The sequence below is a fragment of the Medicago truncatula genome, chromosome 7 (assembly GCF_003473485.1).
Source record: "Medicago truncatula cultivar Jemalong A17 chromosome 7, MtrunA17r5.0-ANR, whole genome shotgun sequence".
Taxonomy (NCBI): Eukaryota; Viridiplantae; Streptophyta; class Magnoliopsida; order Fabales; family Fabaceae; genus Medicago; species Medicago truncatula.
The window spans coordinates 49684029-49703853 of NC_053048.1; the positions used below are offsets into that span (position 1 = coordinate 49684029).

The 19825-nt window shown below is 30.8% G+C and overlaps 2 protein-coding genes and 2 non-coding genes across 6 annotated transcripts; 2 read left to right on the forward strand and 2 right to left on the reverse strand.

The window, feature by feature from the left end:
* Positions 1 to 3906: 3906 nt before the first annotated feature.
* LOC25499412 (mRNA-decapping enzyme-like protein) lies at positions 3907 to 9467 on the forward strand. Of its 3 annotated transcripts, none has more exons than XM_024771161.2 (8): positions 3907 to 4299; positions 4381 to 4430; positions 5141 to 5282; positions 5614 to 5670; positions 6215 to 6332; positions 6470 to 6892; positions 7524 to 7598; positions 9130 to 9467. In XM_024771161.2, the coding sequence occupies exons 1-7, from the start codon at positions 4100 to 4102 to the stop codon at positions 7578 to 7580; spliced, it is 1047 nt and encodes a 348-aa protein (XP_024626929.1). In that variant the 5' UTR covers positions 3907 to 4099; the 3' UTR covers positions 7581 to 7598; positions 9130 to 9467. The 3 variants fall into 3 exon arrangements, with proteins under 3 accessions (XP_024626929.1, XP_024626928.1, XP_013450128.1); XM_024771160.2 differs by having other exon boundaries at positions 9134 to 9467; XM_013594674.3 differs by lacking the exon at positions 9130 to 9467 and having other exon boundaries at positions 7524 to 8074.
* A 2661-nt stretch (positions 9468 to 12128) lies between these two features.
* Positions 12129 to 14267, forward strand: LOC25499413 (small RNA-binding protein 11, chloroplastic). Its single transcript, XM_013594675.3, has 4 exons — positions 12129 to 12332; positions 13301 to 13369; positions 13464 to 13570; positions 13642 to 14267. Exons 1-4 carry the CDS (start codon positions 12221 to 12223, stop codon positions 13774 to 13776), a joined length of 423 nt encoding a protein of 140 aa, XP_013450129.1. The 5' UTR covers positions 12129 to 12220; the 3' UTR covers positions 13777 to 14267.
* A 5342-nt stretch (positions 14268 to 19609) lies between these two features.
* On the reverse strand, positions 19610 to 19681 carry TRNAK-UUU (transfer RNA lysine (anticodon UUU)). Its single transcript has one exon. It is a non-coding gene; the product is annotated as a tRNA-Lys (tRNA).
* Positions 19682 to 19753: 72 nt separating this feature from the next.
* Positions 19754 to 19825, reverse strand: TRNAK-UUU (transfer RNA lysine (anticodon UUU)). The gene has a single exon. It is a non-coding gene; the product is annotated as a tRNA-Lys (tRNA).

Genomic DNA, 19825 nt, shown 5'->3' on the forward strand with positions numbered 1-19825 from the left:
AATCAATATAAATATTAGCATATAAGATGTTATTTGATTTGTCTCGATAAATTCAAAATATTAAATTTTTACAATTTTTTACTTTAAATAATTAAAGATATTAATGGTTAAAATTGTGTATCAGCATGTGTGAAGTGTTTGACTGCGACATGTATTTTGATACCGAGAGAGTATGATTTTATAAATGTTCTCAAGGAGAGGTTTTTTTTTTTTTTTTGAAGAGGCTCGAGGAGAAGTTTGTTGTTATACTATGATCGGAGTTAGAGTAATATTATGAGCATGAGGGACATTCATATGAAACAACTAGAAAGCTTTGTGATTTATGCAAACAGGACTAAGTATACTCATTGAATAAGTTTCTTTATAGTTTGAAATAGTATTCCGGTAAATGGTACACAAGATTTGACTCGATTTTCCATGATAGTTATGATGGTTGATTGTAGATTGACTATCACTTTCTAAAGCCACTCTATTAAAACTACTCTATAGCCCGCTGAAATGAGCAATTATAGTTACATAATTCTTTTGATTTGATGCAAACCGCGAATTGATACTTGCGTACTTTTACAAATTTGTTTATATAAATTTTTCTGTAAATTCATTGAACGGGCGAACCAAGATAAATAGGGGACGATGAAAAATAAGAAGAGGTAGAGCAGAAGATTAAAAAAAAAAAAAAAAAAAGGAAAACCTCCAATTCAGTTGTGCAGATACGATAAAAAAAAAAGTTAAAAAGAAAAGTGAATATCAAAAAATGTTATGATAAGTGTGCAGTAGTTTGATGTAGGTGGCTATTATATAATGAGAAATGATATTTGTACATCCATTTTGTGACAACTTTTTGACAACTCTCTATTTCATACTTACATTATGTTTTTATTCTCTCTCATTCTTTTTCTCTCTCCATTGTTTTTAACTAATAGAAAGATAGGAAAAAGAAGTTGTCATGATAGTTGTAAAAAATGGTTGTTCAAATATCACTACTCTTATATAATTCTTCTACTTTTCACACTATTAACTAAAGAAGATTGATATTTGTACATCTAATATTAGACAACTTTGGTGACAACCACTTTTCTCCTCTTGTGATTGGACAAAAACAATGAAGAGAGAAAGAAGAAGATAGAGAATAAAAACACATGTGAGTATGAGATATAGGATTGTTTCAAAAGTTGTCGAAAATTGATTGTAAAAATATCATTTTTCATAGCTAAAAGGTTTGCTACCTAATTAGAATCCCTAAAAATGTGGCTCAAACGGATTTGACCATTTCCCCCATGGACATGATGAATATCATTTGTTAAGCCGGTGCAATGGTGAGCTTTGCAGCAACCATTGATGTGAAGCACGACTATTGTATTGGACCAGAGTAAACCTAGATGCGACAAAGTAAGTCTTTTATTCTAGCCAATAGAAAACACATATAGGCATTTAGTGTTTTAGGTTTTTGTTTTCATAAATAAAATGTTGACACAATGAAATGGTGTTATGTAGCGGCAGTAGAGATAGGGGTGTTGGCGGTGGAGCTCGGTTGATCTAACAGCAAGAATAGTCAAGAACTATTCGCTATTTTTTTTATCTATTTTGTCTATCTTTCCCTTAATGGATAATACTATTTCTTTTTTTTGGTACAATGGATAATACTATTTCTTACGAATACTAAATGCAAGAAACTAACTAGCAGCTCCGTGTTTTCCGTGAAAGACTGAAATTATATTTTTTTTTGTTATATAAAAAATAATTGTAATAGTCAATTTCTATCTATCATGTGTTTCGTGTGTTCAATTCCCCGTACGAAATAGCATTGCTCTTCCCTTAAAAGAATAGCAAAATTAATACCATAATTAAAAAGATATTGAAATTAATTTTATCATATAAAGATGAAATAGATGAACTAAATACAATTTAATTCAAAAACAATGATTACGCATGCAACCATAAATAAATTAATCTTTTTGCGATATATACAAATACTTGCCTTTCCTGCGATATGTTTGAAGATGAGCCACACTTGTTTCAAACATGCATAAAAAACATATAACATGGAAGAGGGTTTGTGGACGGAGAATGAGAACGCAATTCGGATTGAATGAAGCTTTAAGAAGGTTTGTTTAATTTATTGTTAATTTTGCATAGTCAACGTCTTTCTTAATCTGTGACGCAGCTGTTGATAATCTGGAAGCAACAAAACGAGAAGGCACATGACAATGTGGAAATATCGGTACTATCATCGGGATGTATATACTTCATGAGAATTGTTGCAAAATGAACTCGAGTTAGATGGTTTTCGACTATACAAAATACTGACACAGGAATAGTTGATCAAGAATGGAAAAATCGGAGAATGAAACTTTGAAGTGCAATATTGATGCAACTTTTGTCCATCAACATAACAATTTTGATACAGGAATGTGTATCCATATCGAAAGAGAAGAATCTATCCGAGCAAAGACATTACATAAACAACAATCTCCAAAAGAAGCTGAATCAACGAGTTTCGCAAACATCATAAATTGGTTACAAGAATAAAGTTTTCGACGATTTACGACCAAACTAAATTGCAAAGCAGTAAATCACATCACCAGACACTAATACTATATTACTAAGATTGACTCGATTTTACATTATTGTAAGACTTCCTTGAATATTTTATGAACTATAAGTATAAGGTAAGATAAGTTTTATAGACAAATAAACCTTGTTGTTCCAACATTATCCTTGATGACACAAAATAAGACTGTTTGTTACTTTCGAGTTTCAACAACAAAAATTCTTTTGAAAAGCTTTTTTTTTTTTTATTCAATTTGTAAATTGCAATAAAAAATAAATTAAAATTAAAATATTAAAATATAGGTTTAAATGTGTGTTTAGTCCCTGCACTTTCGCCCAGTTTTGGCATTGGTCCCTACGCTTTTTTTTGTTTGGCATTAGTCCCTGCACTTTCTAAAACTTTTGGCTTTAGTCCTTCCGTTAACTTTCCGTTAAAAAAAAAAAACCAAAACTAACGGTGTGCCACGTGGCACACTAAAAACAAAAAAAAATCAATTTTTAATTATTATTTAATTCATTATTTTTTTACTTAAAAATATCATTAGTCCCTGCACTTTCAGCATTTTTTTATATTAGTCCCTGCACTTTGGTATTAATCCTTGAACTTTTTTTAAAAAAAAAAAAAATACTTTCAATCAAATTATTATGTTTTAATTATTGTTTTGTTCATTATTTTTATTGAGAATAATCATAAAAAAATAAAATCAAAAAATCTTTGTTAAAAAAAATTAAGTAGTAATTGTATTACATTGCAAATGGAAATTGTATCGTATTAACACCGTAACAATAGATAAAAATCAACAAAGAAGATGGAAATTAAATTGCACTTTGGATTTTTTGTTACGGTGTTAATACGATACAATTTCCATTTGCAATGTTATACAATTATTACTTAATTTTTTTAACAAAGATTTTTTGATTTTATTTTTTTATGATTATTCTCAATAAAAATAATGAACAAAACAATAATTAAAACATAATAATTTCATTGAAAGTATTTAAAAAAAAAAGAAGAAGTTCAAGGACTAATACCAAAGTGTAGGGACTAATATCAAAAAATGCTGAAAGTGCAGGGACTAATGATATTTTTAAGTAAAAAAATAATGAATAAAATAATAATTATATTTTATTTTTTTTTATTTTTTAGTGTGCCACGTGGCGTGTCATGATTGGGCCACGTGGCACACCGTTAGTTTTGGTTTTTTTTTTTTAACGGAAGGACTAAAGCCAAAAGTTTTAGAAAGTGCAGGGACCAATGCCAAACAAAAAAAAGCGTAGGGATCAATGCCAAAACTAGGCGAAAGTGCAGGGACTAAACACACATTTAAGCCTAAAATATATAAGTGTGTCAATGGTGGAAGCATTTTTTTCGGTCGAAGCATATTCAACTTTCATTTTCATTCATTCACCAAATGAATCGAGTTAGGTTTTTTTGTTTAGAGTGAGTGAGACTACTCAAGTCAAAATTCTTTTCTTCTTCTTCTTCTACTTCCTCTTCTTCTCTCGAGTCAAGTTTCTTCTCTGAGTAAGTGTTTCGAACTCAAAAACAATGTCTCAGACTAAGAAATTAACGCCGAATCTGGATCAACACAGCACGAAGATGCTCAATCTCACTGTGCTCCAACGCATGGATCCATTCATCGATGAGATTCTCTTCACCGCCGCACATGTTTCCTTCTATGATTTCAACATCGAAACTAATCAGTGGAGTCGCAAAGATGTTGAAGGATCTCTGTTTGTTGTTAAGAGGTAATTGATTACTTTATTATCTATGTTACTTTGATTTGTATATAATTGGATCTTGTTTTGATTGTTGTGATTTTTGTTCAGGAATGCTCAACCGCGGTTTCAGTTTATTGTGATGAATCGTCGAAATACAGGTTCAGATTTGTGTTTGTTAATTCCGTTGTTGAAATTATAGTTTTTTTTCAGATTTGTTATAAGGATCGGTTATAGTTTAGATCATGCGTTTCTGAATTCTGATTGCATTGAACTGAATGCTAATTAATTGTTGAATTAATTTCTGAATGCTAATTACTATTAATTCTATGATAGATAATTGAATGAAAGTGGATAGAGTTTTTTTTTAAATATATAGATCAAACAATTTGTGTTGTGTGTGATGTTATTATCTGCAGATGTAGATTTATTCTAAAATTGTTGTTACAATGAGATATTTTACTGCGTGGAGCAGTGTTTTCAAATGGCTGCTATAGTGTAGCGGAATTTAAAATCGCTTTTGTTCTGCAATGCACAATTTGGCACGAAGTGTTGTTTAATAGCTAGCTGTTGTGGCGCGAAAGCACCGTATCTTGGTGGAATTAGAACAAGCCTATATACAACAATGGTGTATGTCCAAATATGTGCCATCTATTCCGCAATTTGGTGTATTGTTCCTCAATGCACTATTTGGAATGTGAAGTGTTATTTAATTTAATACAGCTGTAGTGGCGCGAAAGCACCATAGCCTTGTGGAATTAGAACAAACCTCTATTTTCCACGATCCGCAATTTACAACACCGGTGTATGTATGAATTTGTGCCATCTATTCCCTACTTGATTACTTTCTATGTGATGTTTATTATGACAGATAATCTGGTGGAGAATCTTTTGGATTTTGAGTATGAACTGAAAAAGCCATACTTGTTATATCGGAATGCGTCGCAAGAAGTTAATGGTATATGGTTTTACAATCCAGAAGAATGTGAAGAAGTTGCAAATCTCTTTAATAGGTATGTTAGTTTTCCCAAGTCAAGCTATTTATGCAGTGTTTTTCCATGTTTGTTTATGCTGTGGTGTGTTGTTAAATAGCCGGTATAGCGGCGCTATACCGATATAGCATAGCGGAATTTGAACATACTGCTATCGTTCTGTGATACACCATTAAGTAGTATAAAATGTTAACGGGTAGAGATTACAGTGGCACTATAACACTATTACACAACGTAATTTGAAAAATCCTCTATTTTTCGCTTTTCGTAATCGACAACACCTGCCGTGTAATCAAAATGCAGGCCACCTATTTGCTACTAATATATATATTTTGCCAAATCAAATTTGCAGGATTCTTAATGCATACCCAAAGGCACTTCCAAATGCAACGATGTCTTCAAACAAAAGGTGAGGGTTCTTAGAAAGTTATGAAATCTTAAATGTATGTTTGGTTCCACTTTTAGTGGGGGTAAAATTGATTCTATTTTGAAATATTTGGTCGCTCTCAAGTAGAATTGATTTTCCTTCTTGAATTGATTCTAACATGAAGCTAGAATCTGGAATTTTTTATAACATGAAGCTAGAAGCTGGAATTTTTAAGCTGGACTCAGATTTATTGTTCAATTCACTTTTCAATGTATGTATCCAAACATAAATTACTTTACCTCCAAGACACTTTTAGCCAAAATCAATTTATTTAAATATTACTTTTCATCTGAATGTGCTGCCAGTTACCTATATGTTAATGATTCCAAAGTACATTATTTTTGTTATTCTGTATGTGATGAATGTGATATCAAACCGAGAAATAACTTTGATAAAAATATTCATTGAAAAGGTTGATTTGCTTGTTCAAACTTCAAAACTCACTATTTATCAATTTGATACTCCCACTTTGCTTTACAAGTCATTTACTATTGCATGTTATGCCTGATGTTTTTATCCTCTGTAGTGAGTTTGAGGAACATGACCAAGTGTCAGCCATAAATGAAAGCGCTATCGAGACGTCTTCTGCTGCTGTTGCTGCAACTGATGCTGTTGAAGATTCTGTATTCACAAATTTCTTCAATGTATGTTTTCTAGTTGTATACCGATTTTCCTGTCTTTTTGCTGAATACTTATGCAATGTCAATTTTAAGTTTGGTTTTTCATTTTATGATTATATGATGTCTCTGGCTTTAGAAACTTTTGATTTCAATTGTTGCAGACATGTAAGATTACTGGACCTTATGCTTCAAATGTAGAAAGTTTTCACCAGCCCTACCATTCTGCAAGTGTCACTTCTACTGTTCCTGGTGGTTTTTTGTCTCCTGTACCTTCTATTCAAATACCTTCTACCTCTCTTGAAACAATCAACAGTGGCACTCAGGTCACTAATCTTGTTAAGCCTTCTACTTTTCTTGCATCCAACTCCTTATTACCATTAATACCACCTATTTCTTCACCCATGCCACCTAGTGCAGCTGTTCATCATACCCAGAATCTGCCACGCCAATACGGCACTCCGCTGCTCCAACCCTTCCCACCACCTAATCCCCCTTCTTCTCTTACCCCCATTTCCAGCTCTATGCCAAATAGACCGGTTATCAGCAGGGATAAAGTCCGCGATGCACTTGTATCACTGGTTCAGGTACTTCATGGTCTTACTATCTTAGTTTTGTTCCCTTTGTTGCTTGAGCATTGATAAAATTTATTAATATTATTGTAATTTTAGGTTGTTACTCCCTCCGTACCAAAATGAGTGACCTAGTTGACTGTTTTACATATGCCAATGCACAGTTTTGACCTTTAATATATTTAATTTTTTTTTTTTTGTTAGAAAAGAAATCTGCTACCATTTATCTTTATATATTGGTAGAAAAATATGGTTAAAGTGTGTTATGTGAATAGTGCACATAGTCAAACTAGTTCATTTATTTTGGGTGGGAGGGGGTAATTGTTAGTCAGTTATTATGAGAGATCTGTGATTGGGAAATAAGATGGCAAGACCATAAAGGAAGAATTTTATGAATATGACGGTTGATCACTTCATTTTTATTACAAGTGTGAAATTAGATTGGTGGTATGAAGTTTTATAGTTTTCCATAATTGTATAGCTTCATGTGTTTTCTGTGCCATCTTGTTACAAAATAGAACGTCAGTATAGGGTGGTGAAATGATGAACGTATATGTTTTTGTTTTACCATTTATTTGGAATGCTTACAAATTTTTGTTCTGGTATTTCTAAATGTTTCCCTAATAACGATATTTTCTTGTGCCAGGATGATAAATTCATTGACATGATGTTCCAGACATTATTGAAGATGCATAATTCATGAGTAATCGAACATCAAAAGGTTGGGCGAATACAGCATATAAACTTAGTTCTGTATATGGTAGTTGCTCTCCAACACATCTGACTCGACTATGGCATGTTTTGTGTAACTTCAGTCTAGTCGTTTTTATTTTATTTTTGTCTTTTACTCCTGTCACAACTTAGCATATCTTCTGATCTATTCCGCAATACATCGTCAAATTATAGTGCATTAATACACAGTATCCTTACCTTTACCTTTGAATTTATGTATGTATACGTGGATAGTAATGAAAGAAAACAAGGATTAAAAATATTAAATAATTTTAATTTTATAAATTGATTACTGTCCATGTGTACACGCAAAAATCTATGGTAAAAATATGCTCGTGTATTCTTCACTTCGAAACTCTTCTTTTGAAGTTCTTCGCTTCTAAACTCTAGTACTATATCATAGAAATTGCCATATGTGGTTGAACAATGTTCAATAAGTACTTTCCTGTCGGTTTTCTCCTTACACTTCGTGGTACTTGTGCTATTGGCACAAACGTGGAGGTTTTATCGGTTTTCTTTATAATATTTGGATTTTGGATTTTATTTTGGAAAATCTAGTCATAGGCATCCATTCAAAGGATGTCGTGCAATGTTTTTCGTCCCTATATAAATAAAAGGGTTAAATATGTTTTTGTCTCTATAAATATATCAACTTTTCGTTTTAATTCCTCTAAAATTTTCCTTCAACTTTTAGTCCCTATAAAATTTTCAATCTCTACTTTTAGTCCCTATTTTTAATTTAATTTTTGTATTTTTTATTGAAATTGTGCAGAAATGTGTAAAATATTCTTAAAAAATTAGAATTTTTTTTATCAAAAACAGAAATTAAATATGAATTTTTAACCTTAAAAAATATATAAATTCATGTTTTTTTAAAAAAATTCTTTTTTTTTTTAGTGATTCTTATAATATTATGAATTTTTTTTGCAAAATTTATTTAAAGGTATGAATTTTATATATCAGTTTACTTAAAAGGAATGACCAAAAGTGAAAATGAAAAGTTTTAGAGGGGCTAAAAGTCGAAGAAATTTTTTAGAGGGACTGAAATGAAAAGTAGGCATATTTATAGGGATCAAAAACATATTTAATCCTAAGCAAAAAGAGAAATGATATTTGAAGAACCATTTTTTAACAACTTTTTTATCATATTCACATTATGTTTTTACCTTATCTATTGTTTTGGTTTGTGTCAATACCTCATTTTTTTTTTTAATATAAAATTTCGATTGTCTAAAATTTTGTTATATAAACGAATGTTCAAATAACACAACTCAAACAAAAAACAATGTATTATCAAATAAAAAGGTCTTTAATCAATGTTGCAAGGATTATCAAATGATTGACTAAATTATTTAAAAAGTTGTTATAGTAGAACTGTAGAAGATGGTAAAAAAAACTAAATGCACAATTTCATTTTTCAATTTTAAAAATACATCTTAATTTTGTTTTCTTCACATGCTCCTTTCATTAGATGTGATCTTATTTAAAACTGTAAGACATTCATTCATTTGTTTTGAAAGACAGGTAGACATGAAAAATAGTGACGAATGCCGGTGCAAAGTGACGAAGCACTTCTCTTGTTTGGATCACCAAAGAAATAGAAGAGAAAGCCTTAATCAACATGGGTTCCACAAATTTTCTCTTCAACCTTAAACCGCGAAGAAAGCTTCACATTTTCATCTGTTTCCTTTTTTGTATTCTTTGTCTGCAAACCATGAAAGTATTTTCATTTTTCCCATCTAGCATAGAACCGTTTTTTCTGTTGCAAAGACCTGACAACTTTATTTTTTCTCAAAATAATCTCCTTGTATCTATCCCATCGAAGGAAACGGTGATCCCTCCCTTGCTTCTCTACAAATTCTTCGTTCTTTTGAGGCATTAAAAATTGAGAAGAAACTTGAGTGGATTTTTAATATATTTATCTCTGGCTTCTTAAAAAAATACTCGTCTTTTATATTATTTTTTTGTCAACTCGTCTTTAATATATTAATCAATAATTGTGTTTATTTTATGCCGAATACTTTCCTTTTTAAATTTGTTTAAAGATTTAAAGAATATGCATTGTCATAATAAATCAATTTTATACTGACATCAAATAATAATTTACTATTTTACCACATCACCCCGCTCTTGAAAGTGTGTATTTTAAAATTATGGTGTTATGTCGAAAAAAATGAAGATATTTCATTTGATGTTAATGTAAATTGATTTACACTTGCATAGCATTCCTAATGAAATAAAATAAAATAAAATAAAATTAATTTTTTTAATCTTAATATGAAAATCGTTGTGTAAAAGCCTTACAATTATATTATATTTATAAAAAAAATTGGATTTAAAAAATTTGTACCATCATTGTAAATTTGTTTTACATTAACATTCAATAAAAATATACTCTTTTGACGGATCGCTCCCAATTTTATTTTGGCATAAAAACATCATTTCACTTTTACTAGTTTAATTTAAAATTGAGGGTTTCCTGAAGAAATAAAAGTTATATTTCACGCGCAACTATAGAGGTTAAGCACTCATTCCGTGTAAGACCGTGATAAATTGCAAAACTCATGAAATTTAACAATGTTGTATTACAAAAGATAGATTTAAATTCATGACTTACTATGACTAAGCTTCAAGAGATGTATTACCATCTATCTATGGTCGAATGTCAGTATTAGGGATAGAAATATGTTAGGTCGAGTTAGGTTTTGCAAGGCCTGAGCCTGGCTTGCCAATTTTTTTAAAAGCCTAAACCTAGCCTGCGGCCTGTCATAGGCTTACTTTTTAGGCATGAGCCTGGCCTTCTGAAAGCCTGATACGGCCTGCTAACTTGTTTAAAAGCTTGTTTCATATCAACATCTTAAAATAAGCAATGTGATATAAGTTTAAATAGACTAGCGAACTAATATATCAATTAGATTAAACTCTCTTTTGATAATCAACATGAAATTTTAAAGAATTTGACTATATATTGTATCACATTTCAATTCTAGTTTATAATAATACATATAAATATGCAAAAAATTAATGTAGACTAATAAACATAAATTACTGAAACAGTTAACATATTTTTATTTTAATTCAAAGTACAAAATATAATATAATAATAAATAAAATTATCCATATTTATTTAAATAGGCCTAAGAGGTTTTTTGAGTGGCCTTTGGCCTGGTCTTTTAAGCTAAATAGGCTTGTAAAAAAGTCTAGGCCTTCTCTATTTAAAAAAAAAGTCTAGTCTGATCTGGCCTGTTGTAGGCTAGACCGTAGGCCCTTGTAGGTTGGCCTGACATATTCTCATCCCTAATCAGTAGTAAAATGAAAAAAGGGCAATAGAATTTAAATTGAGAATTTAAATTGAAAATCATTCTTCTCATTCATACAATTGCTCATTCCCTTATATCTGCGTCAATTAACTCAATTAATTGTCGTTCATCATTTTTCAGCTGTAGTTAACCACCGTTATTACTTTTAAGATCGATTACAACATTTTTCATTTCTAGTTAACCACCGTTATTACTTTTAAGATCGGTTACATTGATTTAAAGAGTGATTTATGCTCCGTTTGGATTGACTTATTTGGAGCTTATGTGGGCTTATCTACTCGCATAAGCCTTTTTAAAGGTGTTTGGGTAAATAAAAACAGCTTATCATAGTTTCATAAGCTGCTTATGCCATATTTTAATAAGCCTAAATTTTCAGCTTACCCTCCGACTTAACAAGGAGCTTATGAATTTATGTAACCTCCTTCGATTCTCTCTGGATCCACTTTTTCAAAACATATATTTTAATTATAACTTTTTTTAAGGAATATTTTAATTATAATGTTAGTTATCTTTTGCGGTGCATGAGTAACAAAATTGTTATATACTTATCTTACTAAAGTAATATACCTAACTAAGATTTTTTTTTTTTTGTTATGTAAGAAAATGAAACTGAATAAAAAAAACAAACTTAACTTGTCTTTTTTTTTTTTTTTTTTTTTGTAATAAACTGTACACTAATATCTATATATATGATAAGTTTATTTACACCTCTAATGTTAATTTTGTCTTATATAAATATTGATATTTTTTTAAGAACAAATATTGATTATACTATATATATATATATATATATATATTGTTATAATTAATATATTATAATATTGTTTTTTTACGCCTTGATTAATTTCATAAAAAAAAATCTTGATAATTGTGATTCAAATCTTTGATTTTTTTGTTAAATTAAATATATTTAAAATTTCGATAATTGCTTATATAATGTCACGTCTAAACACTTCAATTTATGTTAGTACTTTTTAGTGTACATATCCAAACATAAATAACTTATCAAATATAAGAGTTTATGATGTAAGCTCTAATGTTATAAGCCCTAATACTATAAGCATTTATATAAACTGTTTATCCAAACGGGGCGTTAATCAATCTTAAAAATGTCAAGGGATAGTTAACCGCCTCTAATACAAGGGAATAAGCTAGAAGAGAAATTTTCATTTAAATTACTACTACTATGCGGTGGCAGTCCAGCCAACATTAGAATTAGGGCTTTTGGAGAATAAGTTGAAGGTATATATAAGTCCTAATTCCTAATTCCTAATTCCCTTCTCTATCTCGAATGAATTACATCTCCATGGCGTCGATCACAAAAATAGTCGGCTACAATAATTCCGTATCTCCGTTTCTCCTCACTTTCCGCAGAGCTATTGCTTTCAAGCTTTTCGTTGGAGGTATATATATATGTTCTTCACATTCCTCAATTCCTTTTTTAATTGTAATTTTTATCATTATTCAACATTATTTTCAATACTCTGTAAATAACCAAGCGTGAGCATGAAAATAGAAATTAATAGCCTTTTTTTTTTTTTTTTTTTTTTATCTTTTGTAAACTGAACTTGCTCTAGGTTTTCCTGTTTTATGTTATTGAGAACTTATTCAGTGTTTTCAGCTGGTGTGAAAATTTTGCCGTGGTTGCTGTTTTTTTTCTTTCTTGTACTTGATTGATTTGGATGCATAAATCCATGTATTCAGTGTATGTTTGGTTCTGCTGCGACGAAAATTGACGTTGGATGAAAAGATTTTGTAAAATTGGCTTTAGTGAAAATTGAGGTGAGCCTAAAGAGGTTTATGTTTGGATACATATTTGTGAATGTGAGTTGAACGATAAATTCTAATGTAAAAATTATGTTTGGAATCAAAATCTACCAATCCTAGTTCCAAGTTAGAATCAATATCATTTTGCTTGAAAAACATTCAAACATGTCAAAGTCCGTTGGCGAAGCTAGCCATTGTTTGTGAGGTGGCTAAATATAAAGAAATAAAATGAAACATATTTTGAGTGTTGTTTCGACAAGTTTTTATGTTAGCAAATCTCCGTTTGTAGTTGCTTAGCGATCGGAAGTGTCAAAATAAGATCAAATACTTCTATCAAACAAGTAGATATCTTTTGACTTTTTAATTTCTACTAGTTTTTGACAAATAAACTCATAGGGGTAGTTAAATATATATGATTGGGGTAGCTAATTATAAAATATGCTAACCTATTCAAATTTTATTTAAAAAAAATTAAATTAACTTCAGCACATAGCTTTTGATTATACATAGCTCGCCTCTGTCAAAGTCAGTTATACATCTATAGAATCAACTTTGGCACCTCCAAAAGTTATTGACCTTTGGAAATGGGTAATTGATTTTGCAGGACTTTCTTTTCACACAACAGAGAAAACTTTGTCAGATGCATTCTCAAATTATGGACAAGTTGTTGAAGGTAGCTTCAAAATAATTAATAAAATGCACTAACATTATGTTACTGTCATATATGGTTTTCTCATTGCTGGCCTTTACGATGTTTCTTTTTCCAGCTAAAGTTATAACAGATAGGATTTCAGAGAAATCTAAAGGGTATGGTTTTGTTACTTTTGCTTCACAAGATGAAGCTGAGAAGGCCATAACAGAGATGAATGAAAAGGTAATTGTTGAATTCATAACTCTGCTGCTCTTTTTAGCGTTAGAAGTGCAAACTAAAATTTCTCTTTGCAGGCACTAAACGGACGTGTTGTCTTCGTTGATTACGCAAAACCAGATACTAAACGCAGCATGGGAATGCCGATTGCCAGAGGACCTCCTGAAGATCTGAACAAACAACATACAACGGATTCTCCTCAAGACGCATGAGATACAATACAAGGTTTAACGCACTTGAGCAAGCAATGTGTTAAAAATAATATTAAACTTCTCTAAGACAAGCAATTTGATACTTTAGAATGTAAAATAAGTAATCTCAGCCGATATATATAATCTTATGCACGCCCATAGCAAATCATGAATGTGATAGAATATCAACCTTAGGTTGGGATTTGCTTATTTTACTCTCTAAAGTGAATTGCTACTTTAAATGAGTGAAATCAATAAAAAAATTAGCACAGTGTTTCTTGCATATGGAGGAATGTGTATTACTTAGAGTGGATAATTTAAGGATTTACGTAGTAAGTGTGGATATAAATAAAGATAAAGTTTGTATTCACCTCTAGATTCTTGTATACTGAGATTATATGACATTCTTTAATTTAAATAGACGATGAATATGGTTTTCTTTGCCCATTTAGAGGAGCCTCTTCATTATCTATGTTCTAAAACTGGAATACTATTATCATGTGGAAGGTTAATTTTGTGGCTGCTAGCCTTTTCTGTTGTATTTCTACGTTTGCGATGAGACTTTTAAATTATAAATTTAGTATGAAAACTAAATTTATTTAACTTTCTTTGAAATTTATCTTTGAGTTTGAGGTATGAAATTATTAACAATACTTTTAGGAAGAAAGAGTCACAAGAAAAGGGTGATCTATTTTAACGGAGACAATATTTGGTAAATCTTGATTCAAAGTAGGAAGAAAGATTGATTCATATTCTAGATTCAACTTAATGAATGAGTGTTACAATCTAGTCTAACACATTTACAATTATATTTGTAGTCGTGTATATTTTGTGATTGTTGATATTTTGAAAACTGCATACAAATCCAATTGCAATTGGATTCAGTTTTTATACTCCAGGATATCATATCATAGTAAGATTAAAAAGATGAAAACTGCATACAAATCCAATTGCAATTGGAACAATGTAAGAGGCCAATAAAAAGATTAAAATGTAATGTGTGTGAGTATAAAATTGTATTGTTGTTGTAAAAAGATATAGTTTACTTAAAAATAAAAATAGTAATTATTGTGTTTTATCAACAAAATATTGAAATTATTGTACTTAAAAATAATATTTTACGATAAAATTATCACAACAAAATTTCGTTTTAATTTTAGACTTAACAATTAATGCAACTTAAAAATATACGTGTATTGGATTGAGATTTTGCAAGATTGTTTTGGCAAAAAAAATCTTAAAGATTTTAAAAGATTTTGTGTGATTGTATTGATTTTGTGGAATTTTAAAAGACTTTATTTAAAAGACTTTTCACAATTAGGATTTTCAAACCAGGATTTCAATGGATTTATAACATAAGCTTTTGAGATTTCAAAAGAGTTTATGAGATTTTAAGATTTGAAAGGATTGCATGATTCTTAAGAAAAATTCAATATTACAGAGTGAATATAATAATAATAATAATAATAATAATAATAATAGTAATAATAATAATAAGTTACTCAAAATAATCAAATAATAATATTTGTTGGTTAACAACAAAATAACAGAAGGTTGTTGTCCTGTTAATGTAAGGTAAAATAATAAACAACAAAAAATATCTGTTAAAAAACCAAATAATTATAATAAATTAGAAAAACAAATTGATTTAAAAAATATTACACTTTTTATTGAGAGACAGAAAAAGAAAAAACTACATTTATGAACCAGTAGTGAAATACATGTATTAAGATAAAAACTTATATGACGAAATGTAATAGTTTGTAACGTGGACAACACCATTTTTCTTGACTGAAATGTGCACCTTCAACAATGAGAAACAATAACATAAAAACTTCAGAGTACGAGGAACTTGGAATAATTACGACGAAGGAATAGGTAGAGGCTATGACCGTGGGGTTATGAGATAATTTATGAATGTCTCAAAAAGTCTCAAGGTTTTAGTGTATTTTTAACTAAAAAGTCTCATAAAATCCATTCTACAAAAGAATCCATTAAAATCTGCAGATTTTTGAATACCAATAGACATTTTATAAGTTGGTACAAATCTTAATTGAATACCATGGAATTTGGTTGCCCTCAATAAAAAAGTCTTGATTGTCTTGATTGAATACCATGAGATTTATTTATGTTTCATAAAAGTCTTAATTGAATATCACCAGATTTTTTTATCATTAAAAAGTCTTTTAAAATCTCTTGAAATCTTGATTCAATACATCCCCTAAAAGTCTCACACTCGATGAGTTAAGATATGAACTTAAGTTTATAAATTGGAAGGAATTTTCATTTACAAGTTATTGGGAGAAATTTTCATTTATGAGTTAGGGTTTTATAAAGGATAAGTTAGGTTTAACATGACCAAATATTCTAAATTTGTTAAGGTGATGTTAAAATCTATTCATTGAGCCATATGGTTAAATTTGTCAAAAAAAGGTATTTGGTGTCATCACTATTGAACCATGTTTCAAATGTACAGTCATTAATAATATTTTCTGTTTAAAAAAAAATGTACTGGCTCAGGGACAAAAGGAAAGGTAGAGAAAATAAAGAAACACTCTAATATTCTCAAAGAAAAGTTATATTACTTGAATGATTCAATGCTTGATCCTTCAAAACACTTGGTGGTGAGCCTTATTTATACTACCTTGGGAAGGTTCTACATTACAAACTAGAATTATCTAGAAACATTGATTACAAAGAAAGGCCTAGAAACATGGATACTCTAGGTCATATGACTAGAAGGATCTAAAAACATTAAGATTTTCCTAGTGTATTATTTTATTTAGTAGAGTGTCTAGTAGCTTCCTTTAGAAACTTCCATATTATTCTTTAGTTTTCTAGAAACTTCCATATTATTCTTCATCATTAATCTGGCTCAGGGACAAAAGGAAAGGTAAAGAAAATAGAGAAACACTCTAATATTCTCAAAGAAAAGTTATATTACTTGAATGATTCAATGTTTGATCCTTCAAAACACTTGGTGGTGAGCCTTATTTATACTACCTTAGGAAGGTTCTACATTACAAACTAGAATTATCTAGAAACATTGATTACAAAGAAAGGCCTAGAAACATGGATACTCTAGGTCATATGACTAGAAGGATCTAAAAACATTAAGATTTTCCTAGTGTATTATTTTATTTAGTAGAGTGTCTAGTAGCTTCCTTTAGAAACTTCCATATTATTCTTTAGTTTTCTAGAAACTTCCATATTATTCTTCATCATTAATCTGGCTCAGGGACAAAAGGAAAGGTAAAGAAAATAGAGAAACACTCTAATATTCTCAAAGAAAAGTTATATTACTTGAATGATTCAATGTTTGATCCTTCAAAACACTTGGTGGTGAGCCTTATTTATACTACTCTAGGAAGGCTCTACTTTACAAACTAGAATTATCTAGAAACATTGATTACAAAGAAAGGCCTAGAAACATGGATACTCTAGGTCATATGACTAGAAGGATCTAGAAACATTAAGATTTTCCTAGTGCTTTATTTTATTTAGTAGAGTGTCTAGTAGCTTCCTTATTATTCCATAGTATTTTAGAGACTTCCATATTATTCTTTAGTTTTCTAGAAACTTCCATATTATTCTTCATCATTCTCCCCGAGTTGGAGAAGACTCGTCCTCGAGTCGAAAGTCTTCTTCATCGCCAAAGTATGGTGAAAGATCAGCAACATTGAAAGTAGCAGAGACTCCATAGTAATCCAAGGAAAAATCCATACTAACAATTTCCCAAGGTGGCTTAGGAATTGGACGGAACATATATAACTTTGTTGTATCCTTCAATGGTTCCTTTGTGACTAGAAGTTATAGTGACTTGAATTCCTCTTTTCCTTCAATGAATTCATTGAGTGGTAAACGTGTCAACTTGATTTTAATACCATATTTCACAAAAGTGTTGATGTTGGTATAACCATCATATAATGCACGATGATCATATTGCCATGGCCTCCCAAGATGAGTGTGGCAAGTATCCATTGGAATAACATCACACCGTACATTTTCTTTATAATTCTTGTCAATGGAAAATGAGATAATGGAGTGTTGAGATACTTTTACCTCGTCATCCTTGTTGAGCCATTGCAGCTTGTATGGATCTTGGTGATTAATCATTCGGAACTTTAACTCTTCTTCTATATAGTTTGATGCAACGTTTTCACCACTTTTATTATCGATGATGACATTAAAAACCATGTCTTTGTTTCTTGATGTTTGGAAACTTTTTTCAGTCTCCAAATATTCACCATATTCAGCAAGAACATATTCTTCGTCATATATTGGTTCGTCATGCTCCTCTTTTTCCAATGCTTCATGAATGTCATCGGGACCATATTCATCATATATTGGATCTCCTTTTCCCTCTTCTTCAAACACTTCACAAATATCAGCACCAACATATCCTTCATCGTAGATTGGTTCTCCCATCGTTTCGTCTTCAAACAGTTCCGGAATGTCTTCTTTTTCTTCTCCAAAAATATTGTTTATCTCCCTATTAACAATGGTGACTGCTTTATAATTCACACAATCTATGGCTATGTGTCCGTACCCTTGACACATGAAACATTTAGGTATATTGGTATTTATCTCTGTGATTGTTTTATGACGGGGTTTAAATGTGAAAATAGGTTTGTGAGAGTCAATTTGATTTTTTGTGGGGGAAAAATGTCGGTATGAAGATTTTTTGGATAATTGTGGTTGAGTAAAATTGTCTTGATAATAATGGGGAGGTAAATATTTACGGATTAGTTTTTGACGCATTTTCTCCCACGTCTTGATCTTGCTTTTTCCTTCACGCTTGCGTTTCCTTTTAAGATTTTCCCACCAAATTGAAGCGAGTTTCTTCAGCTTGGCAGCAACGATCTTTACCTTTTGCTCCTCCGGATCCTCCTTATATTTAAATAAACGTTCCACAATTTGTAGCCAATCCAGAAAATCATCTGGTTGTAGATTCCCTTCAAAATCTGGAATGTCTACTTTAATATCATTCATCTGAAGCTCACGTCGTTGTGAGCGACTGCTTCTAGATGATGAAGAGTCACTACCGGAGACATGATCTTTCAATCTCTTTTGTTGTGCTTCCAAAAGGGCTTGTTGGGCATTGACAGTCTCTTGTAGTTGTTGAATTTGTCGCCTCATTTTTTCCATCTCTTGCAAACTTTTTTCATTTTGTCTTCGAGGTGGCATTTGGACGATGACGGTTCAACAAACTATATGGTAAAGATTGTGGTTATGAGTGGTGGTTTTGTTGGTGGTGAAGACTTGTTAATCAAGGGTTTTCTTCACTTCCCAAACAAAATGACGGGGTTTGTTTTGCGAACAAAATGGTTACAAAGTGAAGTTTTACAAAGGCAACTCCTTGCTCACTTGAAAACTCACTTTCCGTTGATTTTTCGCACAAACTCAACTTTGAGGTATCGTAACCAGCTCTGATGCCAAATCTGGCTCAGGGACAAAAGAAAATGTAGAGAATATTAGAGTGTTTCTCTATTTTCTCTACCTTTCATTTTGTTCCTCAGCCATGTACAGTTTTGAGAATGAGAAGCATGTTAAAAGTCTCACACATATGATTAGTGTATTGAGCATGAGAGCATGTTAAGAGTACCGAACTCAATCCTTCAAAAAAGAGTAGCGAACTCAATATTCACTTAACAAACAAATATTTTGATTCCTTCAAAAAACAGGGGTGAAATCAAAGAACTCTTTTATGTGTCGCAGTATAAAATAAATGAATAAATAAATTTATCAAAGATTCAAAACAAACTATTCTTCTGCGTCAAAGTTGGCAGATTCATTTTTCTTCTGTACATGATTGGCAGGTTTTATATTTTCCCCTCAAAACAAAAAATAAATGCGCCGACTGTGGGGATCGAACCCACGACCACGTGGTTAAAAGCCACGCGCTCTACCACTGAGCTAAGTCGGCTAATTTATTATGATAAGAAGCGTGTTATTTCATATACAATTCTATTAACTTGCTTATAACAAATAAAAATTACGCCGTCTGTGGGGATCGAACCCACGACCACGTGGTTAAAAGCCACGCGCTCTACCACTGAGCTAAGACGGC